Below are 22,890 nucleotides of genomic sequence, written 5' to 3' on the forward strand. Positions count from 1 at the left end.
CAGTTGAGTGCCAGTGAGTTAGTGAAACTCCAGTCTTGGTCGAGTACCCAAGAGTTAGTGAAGCGTGAGTCTTTGCCAAGCACCCATGATTCAGTGAAACTTGAGTCTCTTTCTAGAATCCCTGAGTCAGTGAAACTTGAGTCTTCTTCAAGCACCCGTGAGTCAGTTAAAGTCGAGTGCCGGTGAGTTAGTGAAACTCCAGTTTTGGTCGAGTACCCAAGAGTTAAAGTCGTTTAGTTGTAAGTTGAGTGCCAATGAGTTAGTGAATCTTGAGTCTTTGCCAAGCACTCATGACTCAGTGAAACGTGAGTCTTCTTCAAGCACCCATGAGTCAGTTAAAGTTGCGTGCCAATGAGTTAGTGAATCTTGAGTCTTTGCCAAGCACTCATGACTCAGTGAAACTTGAGTCTTTATCTAGAATCCCAGAGTCAGTGAGTCAGTTAAAGTTGACTGCCGGTGAGTTAGTGAAACTCCAGTCTTGGTCGAGTACCCAAGAGTTAGTGAATCGTGCGTCTTTGCCAAGCACCCATAAGTCAGTGAAACTTGAGTATTTTTCTAGCATCCCTGAGTCAGTGAAACTCGAGTCTTCTTTAAGCACCCGTGAGTCAGTTAAAACTGAGCGCCAATGAGTTAGTGAATCTTGAGTCTTTGCCAAGCACTCATGACTCAGTGAAACTTGAGTCTTTGCCAAGCACTCATGACTCAGTGAAACTCGAGTCTTTATCTAGAATCCCTGAGTCAGTGAAATTCGTCTCTTCTTCAAGCACTCGTGAGTCAGTTAAAGTTGAGTGCCGGTGAGTTAGTGAAACTCCAGTCTTGGTCGAGTACCCAAGAGTTAAAGTCAGTTAAAGTTGAGTGCCCATGAGTTAGTGAATCTTGAGTCTTTGCCAAGCACTCATGACTCAGTAAAACTTGAGTCTTTATCTAGAATCCCTGAGTCAGTGAAACTTGAGTCTTCTTCAAGCACCCATGAGTCAGTTAAAGTTGCGTGCCAATGAGTTAGTGAATCTTGAGTCTTTGCCAAGCACTCATGACTCAGTGAAACTTGAGTCTTTGCCAAGCACTCATGACTCAGTGAAACTTGAGTCTTTATCCAGAATCCCCGAGTCAGTGAAACTCGAGTCCTGTGAATCAGTTAAAGTTGAGTGCCGGTGAGTTAGTGAAACTCCAGTCTTGGTCAAGCACCCGAGAGTTAGTGAGTCTTGAGTCTTTGCCAAGCACCCATAAGTCAGTGAAACTTGAGTCTTTATCTAGCATCCCCGAGTCACTGAAACTCGAGTCGTCAAGCACCCGTCAGTCAGTGAAAGTCCAATTTTGTTGCGCACCCGTGAATCAGGCTGAGCGAGTGAATCGCTCATTTTGCGAAGTCTGCGATGCAGCTTGGGCAGGAGAGTTGATTTCAGGCAAGGTACAGATCTGTTGCTTTTTTTTTTTTTTCCACGGGGGCTGACGCATTTTATACAAACGCAGTTAAGAGTACCAGCCGGGGTGAGTTAGTGAATGATGTCAACAGAAATGATCGGGGTGTTTTGAAAGGCTCCTTCACCGAGTGACACCTTTCTACCTGTTTACGTTGACGCTCCTCTCGGACTGGCCCGGCTGACATCAACGTAAGCGGTTGTCGACATAAGCGGGATTATTGAGGTTTGCCGCATTTTAGGTAAGGAAACGAATGACTAAATTGTGATGACTTACATGGATCTTTAGCTTCATGTCAGTGAGTCGTTGATGAATGCGGTCGAACGCACATGAGCAGATTAGCATAAGTGTGTTCAAATGCAAGGGTGACAAACTGGGAACAAGAAGGGGTGTACATGAAGGAGCATTTGACATCCGGAACAGTGGGGGGGGGGGGGGGGGGGGGGGGGTGATGGTGGTGCATCGAGGCAATGTGTTTATCTTCTTAAATACAGACATCTGTTACTGAGAACTGTTTCGGGGAGGGGGGGGATGTTTGTGTGGAAGAAGAGAGCACACAAAAGTGGGGTGCGGCGGTGGCGGCGGTGGGCATGAGCCTGGTGTGTGTCTGTGCATGACACTCTGGAGTTAAATACAGCATATTTAATGTTTGATTCCCCGTTGAAAGCGCCATATTTGTGTTGTAACTGAGTACACCGTGACTCCGGTTCCATCTTTTCATCACACGGAACTAGCATGCTAACAGTAGCATTTTAGCATTGCTAGCACGTTAATGTTAGCATACTTGCATTTTTTTTCAATTTTCAAGGGTAGACTTTTAGCATGCTAACATTAGCATGTCAATATAGCTATTATGCTAATATTAGCATCGTATCATTTTTAGCCATTTTCATAGGTCAACAATTATATGAACATTAGCAGTATCATGCTAAGTGTTAGCATGCTAACATTGGCATAGTATAATTTTTTAAAGCAATTTTCATAGGTAGACTATTATTTTAAGTGTTAGCGTTGGTAGCATGCTGACATTAGCATACTTGCATTGTTTTTAGCATGCTAACATTAGCGTGTTAGTATAGCTATTATACTAACATTAGCATTGTATCATTTTTAGCCCTTTTTAGACAATTATATGAACACTAGCAGTTAGCATGTTAACATTGGCATAGTATAATATATTTTTAGCAATGGTCATAGGTAGACACTATTATTCTAGGTGTTAGTATACTAATGTATGTAATGTAGTATGTTGCATTGTGTGCGATTTTCATGAATATGAACTTAAGTGCTATTATGCTATGTGTTAGCATACTAACATAATTATGCTAACATTTTTAGCATTTTCAGCGGTCGGCGCTTAAACACTCAATTACACGCAATTATGCTAGGTGTTAGCATAATTTAAGTCATTCAAACCCTTCCATGGTGTGTTTTCTCGGCCAAAGAATCTAAATATAGATAAAAAATAAACATAGGACTGATATTTATGTTGTAAATCACAATACGGGTGGAACTATGGCGCTTGGCGGAGGTCTGCGCTCTGTATTTGTGATATGATTTCGGACTCTAACATGCGACTCAGTGGGGTACGATCTTTGAATGAGTAAATTGACTGAATTAGTGATGAAATATTATTGAACTGTGCGCTGACGAGCTGTCCATCTGTTTGATATCTGGAGTCGAGAGGCCTGCCATAATATGTGCCTGCATGCTCTCTTTTCTGTGTATGTGTGTGTGTGTGTGTGCTTGCCTTTGTCCCACAATAATGCATATTTAGCACCCTCGTATTATTCCAATATACCGATTTCCACCTGTGCTTCGTCATTCCCGGTGTAAATGCGATGACAAAAAACGGAGATGCAAAAGAAGCAGAAACGGGAGAGGAAGAGCGAAAGGGGGGAGGTGGCAGGTAGATTATGGTCGCAGGTTTGGTTGCCTGGAGACAAGAGCCGGGACACGGGATGCCAGGTTGCTACGCGACGCGGCACGATGCAACCATGATGGAAAAAAAAAAAAAAAAAATTGTCTTTGTGCCCCACCCCTTGTAACACACCCCCCTCCCCCTCCTCTCGCTCGCTCGCTCGCTTTCCGCCCACTTTGAAGTCTGCCTTCCATTCTGCAAATGTTCTTGAAAGAGCAAAGGAGATGGTCTCCGCTGATATATTTGCCCTTCAGAGCGCAGACCGCCGAAATTGATGAGAAATGAGGCAAGAATGACGCACCGCCGGGTTGAGAGAGAAGCAACATTTTCATTCCTGTGATAGAAAAGAAAGACAAAAAATGTCACCCTTAAAACACTTTAAGCTGTGTTTACACTCCCTTATACAGTATTCGGTATGAACGTTTGGTGCTTGTATTATTGTGAAAAAATTGTGATTTGATTGTATAATCTATGGATTTAATAATGTCATAATCCCATGCAGTCAAATCCCCTATGGCATCACAGAGCACAAAGATTATGTGCGCATCATGAGATGGTGCCAGGAGAAAGATGTGTGTTTTAACGCCATGATGGATGTGTGTGTTTAGGGCGCCGCGTGATGTCTGATGAAGCCTTTCTCCGCGCGGTCGTTTTGTAAACAAGCCCTTCACAATGTTGGGGGCGGGGGTAGGGTGATTATGAAATGTGTTTGGGTGTGAGATCTTGCTTTCGATACTTTCCTTTCCGACCGTCTAATCCCTCCATCTCCTGACCCAGAAACGTCCTTTTGTCCTCACTCACGTGTTTTATTTATTTTTTTTTTGTCTCTCGTCTCCTGTGTGCAATGCTGTTTACCTGATGGTCCTCATCGCAAAAGTGTTGTCATGACGATGGCCAATGCCCGATGAGGTTTGTCGCTAAGGGTTGCCGTGCCGATGTGGAGTGGCCGCGGCCCCTCGACGGCCTCCACTCCACTCCGCTGTTGTCGCTCTTGTGTATTCTAATTTCGATCTACCGCGGACGGACAGCTGCCGGGCTTCTCCTTATCGCCGCCATCACGGCCTCGCTGTTTGTCTTTGTTGTGGGTCGCCAGCCGATGTTCAAACACGACGTGGCGGATGATGACGTTGTTGCACTAATCTGTTCGAAGTCCTTAACTGTGGTTGTCCACTTCCTGTTAAGAAGCCTACTGAATACTCATCTAATATTAAATTGTATTATGTTATGATTTCATTAGAGGTGCACGGTGTCCAAGTGGTTTGACAAGCACCATAGTTGTCATATTGTGAGGTGACCATGGAAACATACCATGGAAGGGTTTGAATCACTTAAAGAATAACACCTAGCATGATAGCGCTGTGTTTAGTGTATAAAGTTGAATGTATACCTCTGAAAATTCTAAAAATGTTTGTATAATTATGTTAGCATGCTAACACCTAGCATGATAGCGCAAAATGTCTGTTTAAGTTCAAATTCATAAAAATGAAAAAATATTAATATGCTCATGTTAGCATGTTAGCATTGCTAGCAACCTAATGTTAGCATGTTAACACCTAGCATGAAAGTGCTAGGTGTTAGTCCCTGTGAAAAAGTTTGAAAACTCATGGTTCACTAAACACTTAGCACTATTGTCAACACGCTAATATTACCATGCTAGCGATGCTAACGTAACAGCTAGCATAGTAGTAGTGTTTACATAAGTGTCTAACCATGAAAATAGCAAGAAAAAATGCTATTACGCGAATGTTACCATGCTAGCAATACCAAACATGCTAATGTTAGCATGCTAATATCTAGCATGATAGCGCAAAGTGCTTAAGTTCATACTCATAAAAATTGCAAAAATTTGAATATGCTTATGTTAGCATTGCTAGCCTGTTAACACCGTGTGTTTAGTGAATCATGAGTCTACCCATGAAAATGTATAAAAATGCTACTATGCTAATATTAGCATGCTAGAAATGCTAACATTAGCATGCTAACATCTAGCATTATTAGTGGTGTTTACATACGTAAGTGTCCACTTGACAATGACAATAACATAAGAATGCTAATATGCGAATGTTACTATGCTAGCAATGCTAACATACTAATGTTAATATGCTAAAACCTACCATGATAGCGCAATGTACCGGAAGGCTGTTGTGACCTTGTTATGATATGTAGTATTCTACACCGGTCACTAGGTGTCAGTCATGTTACTGTAATGTTGGCTGAGACACACAAGCACCAGATTAGACTTGTATTACTGCTTTGATAATAATCCCTAACAGGGGAACACAATGTACAGCAACATACACAAGTCGTATTTGTGTCTTAAATGTTCTATTTCTATGTCGAATTATATGTACCATATTGGGTAATGGGAGTGTAAAGGTGACTATAGGGGTGTTATTTCATGTCTAGAGGGCTCTACTCATGCTTGTAAATTGATGCTGCGTGCCAGCGACTCGTACAGTGGCGTGTACATATAAATACCACATGGTTTCCATATTTGACATGGTTTGAATACTACATATTTTAACCTCACAGCTAGGAGACCAGGGTTCAATTCCACCCTCGGTCATCTCTGTGTGGAGTTTGCATGTTCTCCCCGTGCATGCGTGGGTTTTCTCCGGGTACTCCGGTTTCCCTCCCACATTCCAAAAAACATGCTAGGTTAATTAGCGACTCCAAATTGTCCATAGGTATGAATGTGAGTGTGAATGGTCGTTTGTCTATATGTGCCCTGTGATTGGCTAGTCCAGAGTGTACCCCACCTAGGCTCCAGCACCCCCGCGACCCTCGTGAGGATAAGCGGTAGAAAATGAATGAATGAATGAATGTTTGCAACCCACCCAAAATGGATCCGTGTCCCGCTTTTGGGTCCCAACCCAGCAGTTGAGAACCACTCTAAAAGATTAAAAAAGCTCCTAATGAAGTGTCCAGTGTATCATTGGAATAACAAGACTTAAGCCTTTAGCTACTTTCCTTCAACACTAATTGGTGCAATCAATGTGTGCGCCCCCCACACCCCCCAACCCCCCCAACATAGGAGGAGGCAGCAGGGCCCCTTGCAGCAGGAGTTGGTGGTATTTTGTGCATGCATGCAGTGATCAATAGTGTCTCTCGGTGACTGATCACAGCGGATTAATCAGTGGCACAAGATCAGTGAGTGGCTGAAATGTCACCAGCTCCATAATTAAGACCTTCATTAAGCCACGCTTAGCAGAGTGGATCTCTGCTACACACACACACACACACACTAACACACACATGTTCAATTCTCTCCATATGCGCCATGCTGTCCCGGATTTCACTCAACAACCCCCTTCCCTGTTTTTGTGTTCTCCTGTGTGTATTTTCATATAGCGGTTAGCCTAAATAAAGAATGGAAAAATTGAATTTCCGCATCTGGTCATTGGATGAAAAGGAAGTTTAATCCCGCTTTGTTTTGCGCAAGCCCCCCCCCCCCCCGTTTCCTTTTGTTCTGTCATTCCCAATTCCTCCCTGCTCCCCTTTAACCCGGCACACCTCATCCCTGCCTCTCTGAATCACAGGCGCTTCCCCTCGTTGCTTTGCTGCGTGCTCCTGTAAATCCAGATTAGCCGGCGAGTGTTCTTAATCTTATCACTTCCCCAATCCCACGTGGGGGTGTGTGTGTGTGCTTTTCCGAGTTTTACGCGACGGGGGCAGAAGGAAGGATAGACTTGGGGATTAGAGAGGGAGAGAGTCATAGATGGAAGGCGAGGAGAGAGAATAGTGGTGGTGCACTTCATTGGCTACGATGCTAATAACATATTGTGGCCATCTCGCGTGGGTCAGCTGCTTGACAGGAAGCGGTCCTTATTTGGGCGGGCAATTGTCAGGATGGAAGTTGGAATGATGGCACACGATCGGAATGAAAGGATGCAAGCACTACATGATATTTTGTATAGATATGCTAAGAAGTTATATTTTTGCTGTTCTTTCTCCCCTAAATATTTAACTTAATACGCACAATATGCTTAAGTTAGCATGTTAGCATTGCTAGCATTCTAATGCTAGTGATAGTGCTAAGTGTTTACTGAATTATGAGTCTACCCATGAAAACGTATAAAAATGTTACTATGCTACTATTCGCATGCTAACATGCAAACATGCTAATGTTAGCATGCTAATATCTAACATGATAGCGCAAAGTGCTTAAGTTCATACTCATAAAAATTGCAAAAATTCTAATATGCTTATGTTAGCATTGCTAGCATTCTAATGCTAACATGTTAATACCTAGCATGATAGCGCTAAGTGTTTAGTGAATCATGAGTCTACCCATGAAAACGTATAAAAATGCTACTATGCTAATATTAGCATGCTAGAAATGCTAACATTAGCATGCTAACATATAGCATTATAATAGTGTTTACATAAAAATGCCAGCGTGCTCTCGCCGGGAATGGTGACACGCTGTATGTCCACGCATAATATGCTTATGTTAGCATGTTAGCATTGCTAGCATTCTAATGCTAGCATGTTAACACCGAGCACGATAGTTCTAAGTGTTTAGTGAATCATGAGTCTACCCATGAAAACGTATAGAAATGCTACTATGCTAATATTAGCATGCTATAAATGCTAACATTAGCATGGTAACATCTAGCATTATAGTAGTGTTTACATAAGTATCTACCCATGACAATAACAATGACACTAACAATGCGAGTATGCGAATGTTACTATGCTAGCAATGCTAACATACTAATGTTAACATGCTAAAACCTAGCATGATGAGTGCAATGTACTGGAAGGCTGTTGTGACGTTGTGATGATATGTAGTATTCTACACTGGTCACTAGGTGTCAGTCATGTTACTGTAATGTTGGCGGAGACACACAAGCACCAGACTAGACTTTTATTGCTGATTTTAGAATAATCCCTAAGAGGGGCTACTGCTGGGGTCATAACCCACGGTAAGCTAATGTTAACATGCTAAAACCCAGCATGATAGCGCAATGTACCGGAAGGCTGTCATCATTAATCACTTAATCACTTTAATCACTCTTATTGATTTTCATCAGGAGTTATATACACTCCTGTCCTGTCAATCATCTTCTCATGCAATGCATCATTGGTAGAGGGTCTGCACTGAAAATCCAGTCTTACATAAGTCAAGGAACGGGAATAGCAACAATGCCTTCATGGCTATTGTGTAAAATTCTGGGTAGTTCCTTCTAACTTGAATCCAAAATGACGCAACAACGAACTTCTCCCTGTGTGCAACAAACGGGTAGTTAGGCGCATTAGCATGTTTAGCATTGAACAATGAAGCTGACTGTGTCTCATTGTTATTTTTTTCCAGATGAACCGTCCCATCCAGGTGAAGCCAGCAGATAGCGAGAGCAGAGGGGGTAATTATTTTTTTTATTTTACCTTCAAATATGTCAAATAATTTAGCTTTTGTAGCGGCGTGTGCCCTTGAGAGAATGTTTCATGAGGTTATTAGTTTTAATTCTCTGTCATAACACTAGGGGGCAGACTTTTCCAGAGCTGGAACAATGATGACTGAATAAACATCCAGATCATTGATATGAATATCACTGAATAATATTTGCTGATTTCTTATTTTTTCAAAAAAAGTATAATATTATTCGATGACAACACAACTGAACACAAAACATAGTTCACTTCCAAATGTGAAAATGATAAATAATTGATGGTGTTGATGTAAAACAACCAATTTTTGTGTTGTTTATGTTGATATTATTGTTTAGATATTTGAGCTGTCACTCAAGGTGAAAAAATATTTGTGGGTAAGGATGGGATATCAGCATAAAAATGTATCTATTTACGAAAAGTGCCGAGGTAGATATACAGTGTACCATTATGCCATGTAAATATTTGCACTTGCATTTGGGTAGAATGCTAACATGCTAACAGTTAGCATGCAGTCACCCAGTAAGATAACAATATGTACAGAAAGTGCTATGGCACTTCTACAGTGTTCTTCCATTACGCCATATAAATGTTTGCATTTTGACATGAGTAAAATAGCTAACATGCTAACAGTTAGCATTCTGGAACCAACAAGATAACACGATGTACCAAAATCGCTGAGGCAGTTCTGCAGTGTTCTTCCATTACACCATATAAATATTTGAATTTTGACATGAGTAAAATAGCTAAAATGCTAACAGTTAGCATTCTGGAACCAACAAGATAACACTATGTACCAAAATCGCTGAGGCAGTTCTGCAGTGTTCTTCCATTAGACCATATAAATATTTGAATTTTGACATGAGTAAATAGCTAAAATGCTAACATGCTAACAGTTAGCATTCTGGAACCAACAAGATAACACGATGTACCAAAATCGCTGAGGCAGTTCTGCAGTGTTCTTCCATTACACCATATAAATATTTGAATTTTGACATGAGTAAATAGCTAAAATGCTAACATGCTAACAGTTAGCATTCTGGCACCAACAAGATAACACTATGTACCAAAATCGCTGAGGCAGTTCTGCAGTATTCTTTCATTACACCATATAAATATTTGCCTTTTGACATGAGTAAAATAGCTAACATGCTAACAGTTAGCATTCTGGCACCAACAAGATAACACTATGTACCAAAATCGCTGAGGCAGTTCTGCAGTGTTCTTCCATTACGTCATATAAATATTTGCATTTTGACATGAGTAAAATAATGCTAAAATGCTAACATGCTAACAGTATGCTACCATCTAGCATGAAGTAATGGACCTCCACTGCCACAAACATTTCCAATCTAATCTGATACCTCGTTTTGTTTTGTTCCCGTCCCATCTTGGTGTCCTCCTTCCTCGTTAGAAGACAGGAAGCTCTTTGTGGGCATGCTGGGAAAACAGCAGACGGACCCCGATGTGAGAAAGATGTTCGAACCCTTCGGCAGCATCGAGGAGTGCACTGTGCTCCGTGGACCGGACGGCACCAGCAAAGGTAATGACTCTGAATGTGAGAAGGGTTAAACATTGAGAAAACGGAACTCAAAACCTCATCCTGTGTATTTTACAAAACACGTAAAATATGGTAATGGTAATGGTTTTATTTCATTTGAACATGCATCAGATTACAATTGAATGCATCCCATAATCAGTTCACAGTTCCACATGTCCAAAAGGAGTAGGAAGAAGCAAAGCTTATTAAATCCTACCCCTCCATCTGGTACTTTTACAATCAGTAACTGTTACATTTGTTCACTTCCTGCTTTCCTAATATAGTTTAAGTTGTTTTTTTTTGTTGTTTTTTGTTAAATTTTAAAATTTAAAATTGTTTTAATTTTTATTTTCACTACTATTTTTATTTGTACTCCGGTTTCCTCCTACATTCCAAGAACATACAATGTTAATTTTTTAAAAAAGTAAAAAAATAAAAAAATAAATTATTTATTATTAATTATTTAATTAAAAAAAATTATGTTTTTTTTAATTTATTTTGGTCACATACCAAAGTACGAGATGATATGACCATCCAATGACATAACGGGTACCACAGTAAGTGTCAATATAGTGACATATATTTTATTTTTTATTTGTTTTTATCTGTACTCCGGTTTCCTCCCACATTTCAAAAACATGCTATGTTAATTGGTAATGGTAATGGTATTATTTAATTTGAACATGCATAAGATTACAATTGAATGCATCCCATAATCAGTTCACAGTTCCACATGTCCAAAAGGAGTAGGAAGAAGCAAAGCGTATTAAATCCTACCCCTATAATTTAAGTTTGGGTTTTTTATGTTTTTAAATTTTTTTTTATTTAAATTTAAATTTTGATATAATATATAATAGAATTTAAGTTTGTTTTTTTAATTTTAATTTTAATTTTAATTTTAATTTTAATTTTAATTTTAATTTTAATTTTAATTTTAATTTTAATTTTAATTTTAATTTTAATTTTAATTTTAATTTTAATTTTAATTTTAATTTTAAATCACGTACCGAAGTACTAGGTGATATGAGCATCCAATGCCATAATGGGTACCATAGTAAGTGTCAATATAGTGATATATATAGCACATCATGACTGGTTCAAGACTCTTCATCCTTGTATTTAGCAAACATCAACTGCTTGTATTGTTTCTTGAATTAAAGCTAAGTAAGCTGATGACTAAGTTAGATGAAATGATTACAACCGGAGGAGCGACGGCTCACTCGCCTCCGGCGTTTTGGGACGTGAACGGGAGTGATGATTGTGCGTAATAAAGCTAATGATATTTGCCATGTAAATCAAAGTGCGCCGACAGCTCCCGACGCAGACGCAAGGCACTTCCTGCGTCTGTTGCCCCAAGCATGACTAATGGTGCAATAGGTTTTATGGGTCATTGCTAATGACGCGAGTGGTGCTTTACAGGCTGTGATTGATGAAGCAATGCATGTTTCTTGGACCGTGTTTAATGACGCCGGGGTTACTGATGAAGCTCTCGATTTTAAGGGCGGCGCCAAATGTATTTTTAAATGGACCTATCCAGTGTGTGATGGTGTGCTGTCCCGTCTAGGGTGTGCGTTTGTCAAGTTCCAGAGCAACGCCGAGGCCCAGGCTGCTATCAACGCTCTTCATGGGAGCCGTACACTACCAGTGAGTCCAACACATGCTAGCAGTTACAGTAACATCACCTAGCAAGACAACATTATATACCATAATATGTGTACTTAAATTATGCTATGTAAATATTTGCATTTTTATATGAGTAAAATAGCTAAATGCTAACATTTAGCATGCTGGCACCAAGCAAGGTAGTGCTATTTATCAAACCTGCTGAGGTAGTTCTACAGTGTTCTTCCATTACGCTATGTAAATATTTGCACTTTCACATTATTTGAATGCTAACACGCTAATGGTTAGCATCATTATACCAAGCAAATTAGCACTGTGTACTAAAAGTGCCAAAGCAGTTCAACAGTTGTTCTTACATTATGCTATGTAAATATTTGCATTTTGATATGAGAAAAAATAGCTAACATGCTAACAGTTAGCATTCTGGCACCCAACAAGATAACACTATGTACCAAAATCGATGAAGCAGTTCTGCTGTGTTCTTCCATTACGCCATATAAATATTTGCATTTTGACATGAGTAAAATAGCTAAAATGCTAACATGCTAACAGTTAGCATTCTGGCACCAACAAAATAACACTATGTACCAAACTCGCTGAGGCAGTTCTGCAGTGTTCTTTCATTACGCCATATAAATATTTGCATTTTGACATGAGTAAAATAGCTAAAATGCTAACAAGCTAACAGTTAGCATTCTGGCACCCAACAAGATAACACTATGTACCAAAATCGATGAAGCAGTTCTGCTGTGTTCTTCCATTACGCCATATAAATATTTGCATTTTGACATGAGTAAAATAGCTAAAATGCTAACATGCTAACAGTTAGCATTCTGGCACCAACAAAATAACACTATGTACCAAACTCGCTGAGGCAGTTCTGCTGTGTTCTTCCATTACGCCATATAAATATTTGCATTTTGACATGAGTAAAATAGCTAAAATGCTAACAAGCTAACAGTTAGCATTCTGGAACCCAACAAGATAACACTATGTACCAAACTCGCAGAGGCAGTTCTGCAGTGTTCTTTCATTACGCCATATATATATTTGCATTTTGACATGAGTAAAATAGCTAAAATGCTAACAAGCTAACAGTTAGCATTCTGGCACCCAACAAGATAACACTATGTACCAAACTCGCTGAGGCAGTTCTGCTGTGTTCTTCTATTATGCCATATAAATATTTGCATTTTGACATGAGTAAAATAGCTAAAATGCTAACATGCTAACAGTTAGCATTCTGGCACCAACAAGATAACACTATGTACCAAAATCGCTGAGGCAGTTCTGCTGTGTTCTTCTATTATGCCATATAAATATTTGCATTTTGACATGAGTAAAATAGCTAAAATGCTAACATGCTAACAGTTAGCATGCTGTCACCCAGTAAGATAACACCATGTACAGAAAGTGCTAGGGCAGTTCTACAGTGTTCATTACGCAATATAAATATTTGCATTTGACATGAGTAAAATAGCTAACATGCTAACAGTTAGCATTCTGGCACCCAACAAGATAACACTATGTACCAAAATCACTGAGGCGGTTCTGCTATGTTCTTCCATTACATCCATTGCATTTTGACATGAGTAAAATAGCTAACATGCTAACAGTTAGCATCCTGGCACCTAACAAGATAACACTATGTACCAAACTTACACCAAATAACTAATGTCATTGCTAACACCTGTGACATTGCTAACCACAAAGCTAAAGTGTACAGTGGCGTGTTTTGATAGTTTTTTCGTCCATCTCAGGGAGCCTCGTCCAGCCTGGTTGTCAAGTTTGCCGATTCGGAGAAGGAGCGGGGGCTTCGGCGGATGCAGCAGGTGGCCTCTCAGCTGGGAGTCATCAGTCCCATGACCCTGCACCTCGGGGCCTACAACGCCTACGCGCAAGCTGTGAGCCGCGTCTACTCGTTTTTTTTGTTTTTTTTGTTTTACTTTACAATCAATACAACATCTCAAATCTCTTCACCCGTGCAGTTGATGCAGCAGCAGGCCCTGGTGGCCCAGTCAGCCTACCTCTCTCCTGTTGCCACGGTGGCGGCCGTTCAGATGCAACAGCTGGCCGCCCTCAACCCCAGCAGCATCATCGCCACGCCGATCGCATCCATCACCCCCTCCTCAGGTAAACCCCTAAAACAGAGATGCCAGACTCATGACTCAGATGCTTGAAATATGAGATGATACATTTTTTTTTTTTTTTACAGGGACAAGCACTCCGCCCTCCATCGCAGCCACGCCGGTTCCTGCTCTGCCTCCCCCAATTGCACTGAGCAGCTACCCCTCTGTGCCGGCGCCACCTAATACCCAATCGGCGACCGAGACCCTGTACACCAACGGGGTCCACGCCTATCAGGGTAAGCGCCGCATGGTATTCGGAGTGTGGTGATAATCAAGCGACCGGTGACGGACTGGTTTTTGTGTCACAGCTCAGAGTCCTGTCCTGGACCCCCTGCAGCAAGCGTACACAGGCATGCAGCACTACACAGGTGCTTATAATAATTTATTCATTATTATATTTATTTATATACATTTCTGTTTTTCATACAGAGTATTTATTTTACATAATACAATAATTTAATATAACATATACAATATTTGGTTATAAAATAATTATTATATAATTATATAATTATTTTTAATATTATATAATTATTTTTAAATTATTTGTACTATTTTAAAATGTATTTTACAATAATATAATATTTTAAATTATTTTTATGATTTTAAAACATACACTATACATGAATTATGAATTCCCAACAATTATATTAACATTGAAATTGATCATTTTAGATAATTATTTTAAATTTTATTGCTTCATTATTTAATAATAATGAAAAATGATTATTATTAATTAATGTAACATTAAAATCAATATTTCATTTCTGGTTTTCATACAGAGTATTTATTTTACATAATATAATCATTTAATATAGTATATACAATATTCTGTTGTAAAATAATTGTTATATATAATTATATAATGATTTAATATATTATATAATTATTTTAAATTATTTGTAGTATTTTAAAATGTATTTTACAATAATATAATTGTTTTAAATTATTTGTATGATATTAAATCATTATTTAATAATTAAAAATGATGATTATTATGTTTTAAAACATGGTGTGTAAAATTAATGTAACATTGAAATCAATATTGTCTCAATATAATAGGTTGTGAATTATAATAATTACTGTATAATTGTTTTGAATAATTTTAATCAATTGTAGCAATTTTACATATGTAAATGTTAATAGAAATGTTCTGATTTTTATTATAATTAATTATAAAATACTGTTGTAAAACGAACTTTGTAAAAAAATACGAATATAATTCTTTAAAGTTATTATTAATATAATATAATATAATATAATATAATATAATATAATATAATATAATATAATATAATATAATATAATATAATATAATATAATATAATATAATATAATATAATATAATATAATATAATGATTATCGTTTTGTAATGATGCTCAACACTGCTGTCCCTTACTGTGTTCCCCCCCCCCCCACTCCCACCCCACGCAGCCACCTATCCAGCCGCCTACAGCCTGGTGGGGCAGCCGTTCCCTCACCAGCCCGCTCTGGTAGCTCAGCCCTCACAGCAGCCTCAGCAGCTCCAGCAGCGTGAAGGTCCAAAAGAAGTTCTTATATTAGTAGTACTGCTAAGGATTTAGCCTAGTAGTACAAAACAATGATGCTGTTTTACCACTTTGGTTATCTTTATGTTTGTCCATCCCGTTCATTCATTTAAAGGTCCAGAAGGCTGCAACATCTTCATCTACCACCTGCCTCAGGAGTTCACTGACTCTGAGATCCTGCAGATGTTCTTGCCGTTCGGAAACGTCATCTCCGCCAAAGTGTTTGTCGACCGCGCCACCAACCAAAGCAAATGTTTCGGTGCGACACAGCGATTATTCAACAGTATCAGTAAAGCAATGCTACAGTTTCTACATTTTTTTTTTCCTCAGGTTTTGTGAGTTTTGACAACCCGTCTAGCGCTCAGACTGCCATCCAAGCCATGAATGGCTTCCAAATCGGCATGAAGAGACTGAAGGTGCAACTGAAGAGGCCCAAGGATGCCAACAGACCTTACTGAAGGAGGTGAGCGGCACATAAATATGTGACGAGATGTGATAGACAGGCAATATAATGTGTGAGAACAGAGTCGGTGAACGTAAACAAGAGCTCAGTTCTTAGCCGGATGCTAACCCTAACCCTCATATCAATAAAGTTCCGTAGATTCATTTTAATGCACTCGTCTACACTTGTGGTCAGAAGTTTACTCATAATAAAACCTTGGTTTTCATACACCCTGATTTTCATGGGATTGGTTTACATACAGAAACGACTGCCTTGGTTATCATACATTGTCTCGGTTATCGTACAAACTTGTACGCAAACAAAAAAAAACTCGTATCCGTCTACTTCCTTCCTCCTATTAAGCCATTGGTGTTCAAAGTGTGGCCCGCAGATGTTTTTTATTGGCCTGTGGCACATTATAAAAGAAGAGTAAAAAAAAAAAAAACAACAGGAAAAGTTTAAAAATCAGCAGTAATTTTATAAGAATAAAGTCAAAATATTGAGGAAAAAGCCATAGTTGTATGACTAATACAACTGTAATTGTTATATGATAATTTAAAAAAATATTTAAATAATTTTAGTAGCTATTTTACAATAATATAATTATTTTTAATTATTTTATGATTTTAAAACATACAGTATTATGAATTCCCAACAATTATATTAACACTGAAATTGATCATTTTAGATAAAAATTATTTTAAGAATTATTACTTCTATTAGTTATTAGTTAGTTATTAAAGTTATTATAATTATACTTATTATTCTAATATTACTACTATTTCAACTTTTTTTAAACTGTATTCCCATACTATTTTCATTTAATTCTTGTATACTTTTTCCACAACCTAATTTTCCAGAAATAACAACTTTATTTGTTGTCTTATTTTTCATAATATAACAAAAATATTCCAACTTTATGCTACAAAAAAATTCTTCATAATATTATGACATTCGTCTCATAAAATTAACTTTATCTTGTTGGATATTAATATTTAGACTTTATTTTTACATTTTTTTTACATTTTTGCTGTTGTTCTTTTGTTTACTTGTTAAATTATATTTTCAGAATGTGCCACGGACCAGTGCTAAATGCTAAAACACATCCGTGGAGATATGTAAACCTCTGACCACAAGTCTGTTTACATTTTATCAATATTATTACAAGGATTAGTTTCAGGCCGTGTCCACACAAACATGGATATTATCAAAAAAAAAAAAAAAATTATCAAAATTTTGCCTCAGTTTAAGTACATTTTCCAGTTAGGTGCTTCTTGTTGTGTTATTAATAGACCGTGTGAGTTCGACTGTGTTCTTAATGTATTTTTATCACAAAATATCCGTGTTAGCATCTTATTAGCTTGGTAACAAAATGGCAACCGGAACCAGACGTCAGCTATGTTATGCCGCATGTCTACGATGTCATCATTGGTTGAATTTTAACACAAAACATGCATTTAAAAATGCATATAAATGATGAATACAAGGGATAAATTTAGCATTTAAGGTTACTTTTATTCTCATTGAAGACGTGATTGTTGACAAAGACGCAATGTTGCAGCGAGATCAACCACCTTCCTTTATTGTAGTTAGTTATTTCTTGAATTTAATCGCGTTTTTCACCTTTTTTAATCAAAATGCTAGCAGTTGCAACTGTTTTTGGACACGTTTTCGCCGCATCTGTGTTTGTGTGGACTTAGCCTCAGTGTTTTTAGTCGGTATCAGATATCCTGTGTAGTGTTCTGTCACAGCGTTCAATGCCACTGCTGTCTGTCATGAATTTTTCTTTGACTTTTCATTTATTGTTTTTTGTGCTGTGCCATATTTTGCCATTTTTTTCCCCATCCCCGAAACAAAAAACCTTCACATCACTATGAAGACTGTCCCGTCTCCATACATATATGGTGGAGATGTGCGTCGCTATGGCTACGGTTGGTTGCTTAGCAGCCACATAAAGCGTCCCCCCCCTTCCTTCTCACGGCGTCGTAAGTCAATTGGCCTGTGTTGGTTGCTGTGGCGATATTGCCTGTGATGGTTGCCGTTAGCGGTTTTTCTTTTTTTTTTTTTTGGGTCCGTTGCCTTGATTCACCATGCTCTTAAGTGCATGGCGGGTTACCGTGGCGACCAGCAATTGTGTTTGGTGCGTTGTGAGTTTCCTCTTTATTATTTTGTCCTGGTTTTTAATCCTTGCAACGGCTGATCAATAACAGTCACTTTACCTCAATATATGTAAGAAATTGATTATCATGACATATTTTTTTTCTAACCCTCCAAATTTTCATACAAAGAAAAAAAAAAAATTATTTAATTACCCCCCCCACCCCCACATTCTGTCATGATTATCATTCTTACACATTCCCTTTGTTTAGTTGGTGGGTGTGGTAGTTGTTTGTAAGGACATGAGGGTTTTTTTTTTTTTTGGTTGTAATACACAATTCCGTGTGATTTTGTGCCTGAATTTTGGCTGTTGTGAGACTGGAAAATGTACCGAATGTGTTTTTTGTCTATGTAGTGGACAAGGTCATGTTTGTGACGGTGTGTAATGATGTCATTGAGTGCTTGAGTGTGAAGATTGTTGTGTACAGTAATCCCTCGTTTATCACGGTTAATTTAGTTCCATACGAGACTGTGATAAGTGAATTAAGTGAAGAGGGACGACTGTATACGTTGATGTGCAAAAGAAAGAATAGTAGTAATGATGTATTTTATTTTGGAGACACTCAATGGACTGAGAAGGTTTTTTTTAGGTAAAGCAGCTGGAAATGAGGAACTGCATTCCTCTTCAGGAATTCTGGGAGACCAAAAACATCCAATCATTTTCGACCGCTTATCCTCACGAGGGTCGCGGAGGGTGCTGGAGCCTATCCCAGCTGTCTTGAACATATTATACTAAATGTTAGCATGCTAATGTTAGCCTGTTAGCATTCATAACAGGCTAGCATGCACACACTAGCATTTTTTTTTTGCAATTTTCATGAATATGAACTTAAGCATTTACAGCTCTCATGCTAGATGTTAGCATGCTAACATCAGCATGTTAACGTGTCAACATAATTAATTTTCATTCATTCATTCATTTTCTACCGCTTATCCTCACGAGGGTCACGGAGGGTGCTGGAGCCTATCCCAGCGGGGTACACCCTGGACTGGTGGCCAGCCAATCACACTCACATTCATACCTATGGACAATTTGGAGTCGCTAATTAACCTAGCATGCATGTTTTTGGGGGAGAACATGCAAACTCCACAATGAGAATTGAACCCACGTCTTCCCGATCTCCTAACTGTGTGGCCTACATGCTAACTATTCGGCATGTTTGGGGCATGTTTGTGTATTTGTTTATACACCTTTTGAGTATTAAGTTGCAGTGTGATGAATCGAGTTCTGGGGGCAAAGTTTGTTCTCAGTAAGACATTCACACTCACATTCATACCTATGGACAATTTGGAGTGGCCAATTAACCTAGCAAACTCCACACAGAGATGGCCGAGGATGGAATTGAACTCGGGTGTACTAGCCGTGAGGTCTGCTAACCATTCGACCGCCGCGCAGCCAACATCCAATCAATTACCATTGAATATTGTCGCTGTCCAACCGATACAATGACATTCTTTTTGTTAATTTTTTTCCTCATAATATTTATTTATTTAAAAATATTTAAAATATTTCACCTTCATGCTGCTAAATTTTTTTTCACACTATTTTATTCTCGTTTTATTACGATTTAGAACCACTTGACCGCAGCCAACATCCAATCAATTACCATTGAATTTTGTCGCTGTCCAACCGATACAATTACATTATTTTTGTAATTTTTTTTTTCATAATTTTATTTATTTATTTATTATTTAAAAATATTTAAAATATTTCAACTTCATGCTGCTAAATTTTTTTCACATTATTTTATTCTCGTTTTATTGCGATTTAAATGCTTGTTTGTTCCGTTTTTTTTTTATCTTAGCTCGCAGCAACAGGTTAAGTGAACGAGTTCATATAGACAAATACCTGCGAGTCCCCGATTAGTAAATATTCATCAGTAAAGTATTGAGTATTTTTAAACGACCATCTCCAATGCGTACTTGCACCATCCATCGCACCTTAAATGGGATACGATAATGCGGCTACAAAAACATTGGCGTGAATTCCTCCCAGAATTCCTACCGTGCACGTTCATTTATTTGCCTGCCGAAAAAGATGAGGGGTCTACCTTTTGTAAGACTTGCAACACTATGACTGACATGCATGGACACCACATTACGTGATGACTGCAACATCGCTACTTGTTTCATTTGTGCTTTCTCTCTTCTCTCTCCCGACTTCTTTAGGAGTTCAATCAAGAAAAACAAACAAAAACAAAAAAAACACACCTCGGGATGTCCCAGCCTTGTTTGGTCGTCTGACGGCGACCGCATTAGCACAGGAGCGGCACCTCACAAAGAGCAGCTTCACGTGCTGTACGCGCTCTGGGGGCGACAGGGAATACATATGATGTACATATACGCCAGTGTCGGCATCATACATGGCGAAGGAAAAGCATATCGCTGGTGGGCGGCTGTAACACTGAACAGGGTTCTACTGTATAGTGTGATTTGTGGCAAAAAATGAACATTTATTCTCTATGACTGCCATTGTTTTTTTTGTTTGTTTTGTAGTTAGATTGACTGATATGTCCACAAAAAAAAGATGATTGAATAGATTTACTCCTGTTGTACATACTTTGGTTCGACCAAAAAAAAAAAAAACAACCTTTCAGGGGATGGGATATTTTCTATCTTTATGTTGTATGTTTCATTTGTTTAGTCATCCATTTGACGAGGGGGGGTACAGTATGTGAAGACAATGAATAAACTTATTACAGAGTTTTTAAATGACGTAAATGTAAGGAAGTTTAAAAAAGGTTTCTTTATTTATTCTCTACAGTTGCTGTTTTAAAACAATAAAGTACGATTTAGGAAGAAAAATGGACTGTGTGAATTTTCGTCGCATCTCCTGAAATGAGAAGATAAGGATGTTTATTTAACTTATCGTCTTTTGGATGTACAAGTCATCCCTCGCTCCATCCTGGGTTTTCCAAAATGATCCTCGGGGCATTCAGTCGATCACAACCGGACCGTTCATCCGAGCAGGCGTCGTCAGTTCATGCTCGAAGACTAGGTAGGACACACACCAACCAGATTAGGTAGGACACACACCAACCAGACTAGGTAGGACAGCGCTAGTCTGGTTCATGTTCAAAGACTAGGTAGGACACACACTAACCAGACTAGGTAGGACAGCGCTAGTCTGGTTCATGCTCAAAGACTAGGTAGGACACACACCAACCAGACTAGGTAGGACAGTGCTAGTCTGGTTCATGTTCAAAGACTAGGTAGGACACACATCAACCAGACTAGGTAGGACACACACCAACCATACTAGTTAGGACAGCGCTAGTCTGGTTCCTGTTCAAAGACTAGGTAGGACACACACCAACCAGACTAGGTAGGACAGCGCTAGTCTGGTTCATGTTCAAAGACTAGGTAGGACACACACCATCCAGACTAGGTAGGACAGCGCTAGTCTGGTTCATGTTCAAAGACCAGGTAGGACACACACCAACCAGACTAGGTAGGACAGTGCTAGTCTGGTTCATGTTCAAAAACTAGGTAGGACACACACCAACCAGACTAGGTGGGACAGCACTCGTCTGGTTCATGTTCAAAGACTAGGTAGGACACAGACCAACCAGACTAGGGAAGACACACACCAACAGCGCTTGTCTGGTTCATGTTCAAAGACTAGGTAGGACACACACCAACCAGACTAGGTAGGACAGCGCTAGTCTGGTTTGTGTTCAAAGACTAGATAGGACACACACCAACCAGACTAGATAGGATAGCTCTAGTCTGGTTCCTGTTCAAAGACTAGGTCAGACTAGATAGGACAGCTCTAGTCTAGTTCATGCTCAAGACTAGGTGGGACACGCACCAATCAGACTAGATAGGACAGCTCTAGTCTGGTCATAATATTACCACGGTCTACTGTGGTACTCAGGTCTGAATCCCCAACGTCACTTCCTGTACATATCTACTATAATATCTACTATATTGAGTAATATGAGTGTAAAGGTGGCTATAGGGGTGTTATACCATGTCTAGAGGGCTCTAATAAAAGGTAAAAATCCTATTTAGAAGTTCCTAAACAGGTTTTATATACTCAAACTACAACAATATTCAGTTTATTAATATTGAAACGGACTCATTAACCGCCATAAAGTAGGGATTCGTGTAAATTCAAACTGTACTCTATAGAACAGAATAAAAACAAAGCAGAGTAGACTTACTGTGATGGTGAATATGCATGAATGTGAAGAGACAGCTGGTGTGTGCACACGGAGTCTGCCAAATGCATCCTGGGTTTGGCCTGATGTGTTCAAACACGCTGGCTTTGGCATGTCTGAAGTACATATGAGGGGTGAAGAGTGCCTCGTACGTACTGCCGGGAAAGAAAAACAATCCTGCAGCAAACACAACGACAAAGTTGTAATGTTATGAGAATTGTCATAATTAATAAGAGGAACAAGAATAAACTGGTAACATGAGGGGAATAATATGAAGTAGTTATTTATTTATTAGCTAATATAATTATTTAATTGATTGTCTATATATTGAAAAATATTTTTATGACAATTTTACATAAATATCTTAATAAAATGAGCACAAATAATGTCATTTTAATAGCAAAAACATTAAATATTAAAAGAAAAACAGTTTTCCTCTCAATAGTTTGACTTCTAAAATGGCTTATATTTTTGGTTATTTTTAGTTTTATTCCTGAATTTGACAGAAAATAAAATTTTATTAAATAATACCTTTAAAATGTATTATTATATACACA

General features: G+C 38.6%; 1 protein-coding gene across 3 annotated transcripts in view; it reads left to right on the forward strand.

Annotated features, from left to right (window-relative positions):
• The window catches only part of LOC131102391 (CUGBP Elav-like family member 3), a 32,365-nt gene extending 11,164 nt beyond the window's left edge, over nt 1–21,201 (forward strand). Inside the window, exons 4-14 of one of the 3 annotated variants that reach the window (XM_058048034.1) lie at nt 8,658–8,706; nt 10,146–10,274; nt 11,836–11,915; nt 13,655–13,798; nt 13,883–14,027; nt 14,110–14,259; nt 14,332–14,391; nt 15,459–15,563; nt 15,687–15,830; nt 15,902–16,034; nt 20,340–20,989. In XM_058048034.1, the coding sequence (XP_057904017.1) occupies nt 8,658–8,706; nt 10,146–10,274; nt 11,836–11,915; nt 13,655–13,798; nt 13,883–14,027; nt 14,110–14,259; nt 14,332–14,391; nt 15,459–15,563; nt 15,687–15,830; nt 15,902–16,029 (1,134 nt within the window). In that variant the 3' untranslated portion in view covers nt 16,030–16,034; nt 20,340–20,989. Of the gene's footprint in view, nt 1–8,657; nt 8,707–10,145; nt 10,275–11,835; nt 11,916–13,654; nt 14,028–14,109; nt 14,260–14,331; nt 14,392–15,458; nt 15,564–15,686; nt 15,831–15,901; nt 16,035–20,339 lie in introns of all 3 variants that reach the window. The other 2 variants (XM_058048035.1, XM_058048036.1) reach the window with 2 other exon arrangements.
• Nucleotides 21,202–22,890: the final 1,689 nt, after the last annotated feature.

Source organism: Doryrhamphus excisus, chromosome 14 (assembly GCF_030265055.1).
Source record: "Doryrhamphus excisus isolate RoL2022-K1 chromosome 14, RoL_Dexc_1.0, whole genome shotgun sequence".
NCBI lineage: Eukaryota > Metazoa > Chordata > Actinopteri > Syngnathiformes > Syngnathidae > Doryrhamphus > Doryrhamphus excisus.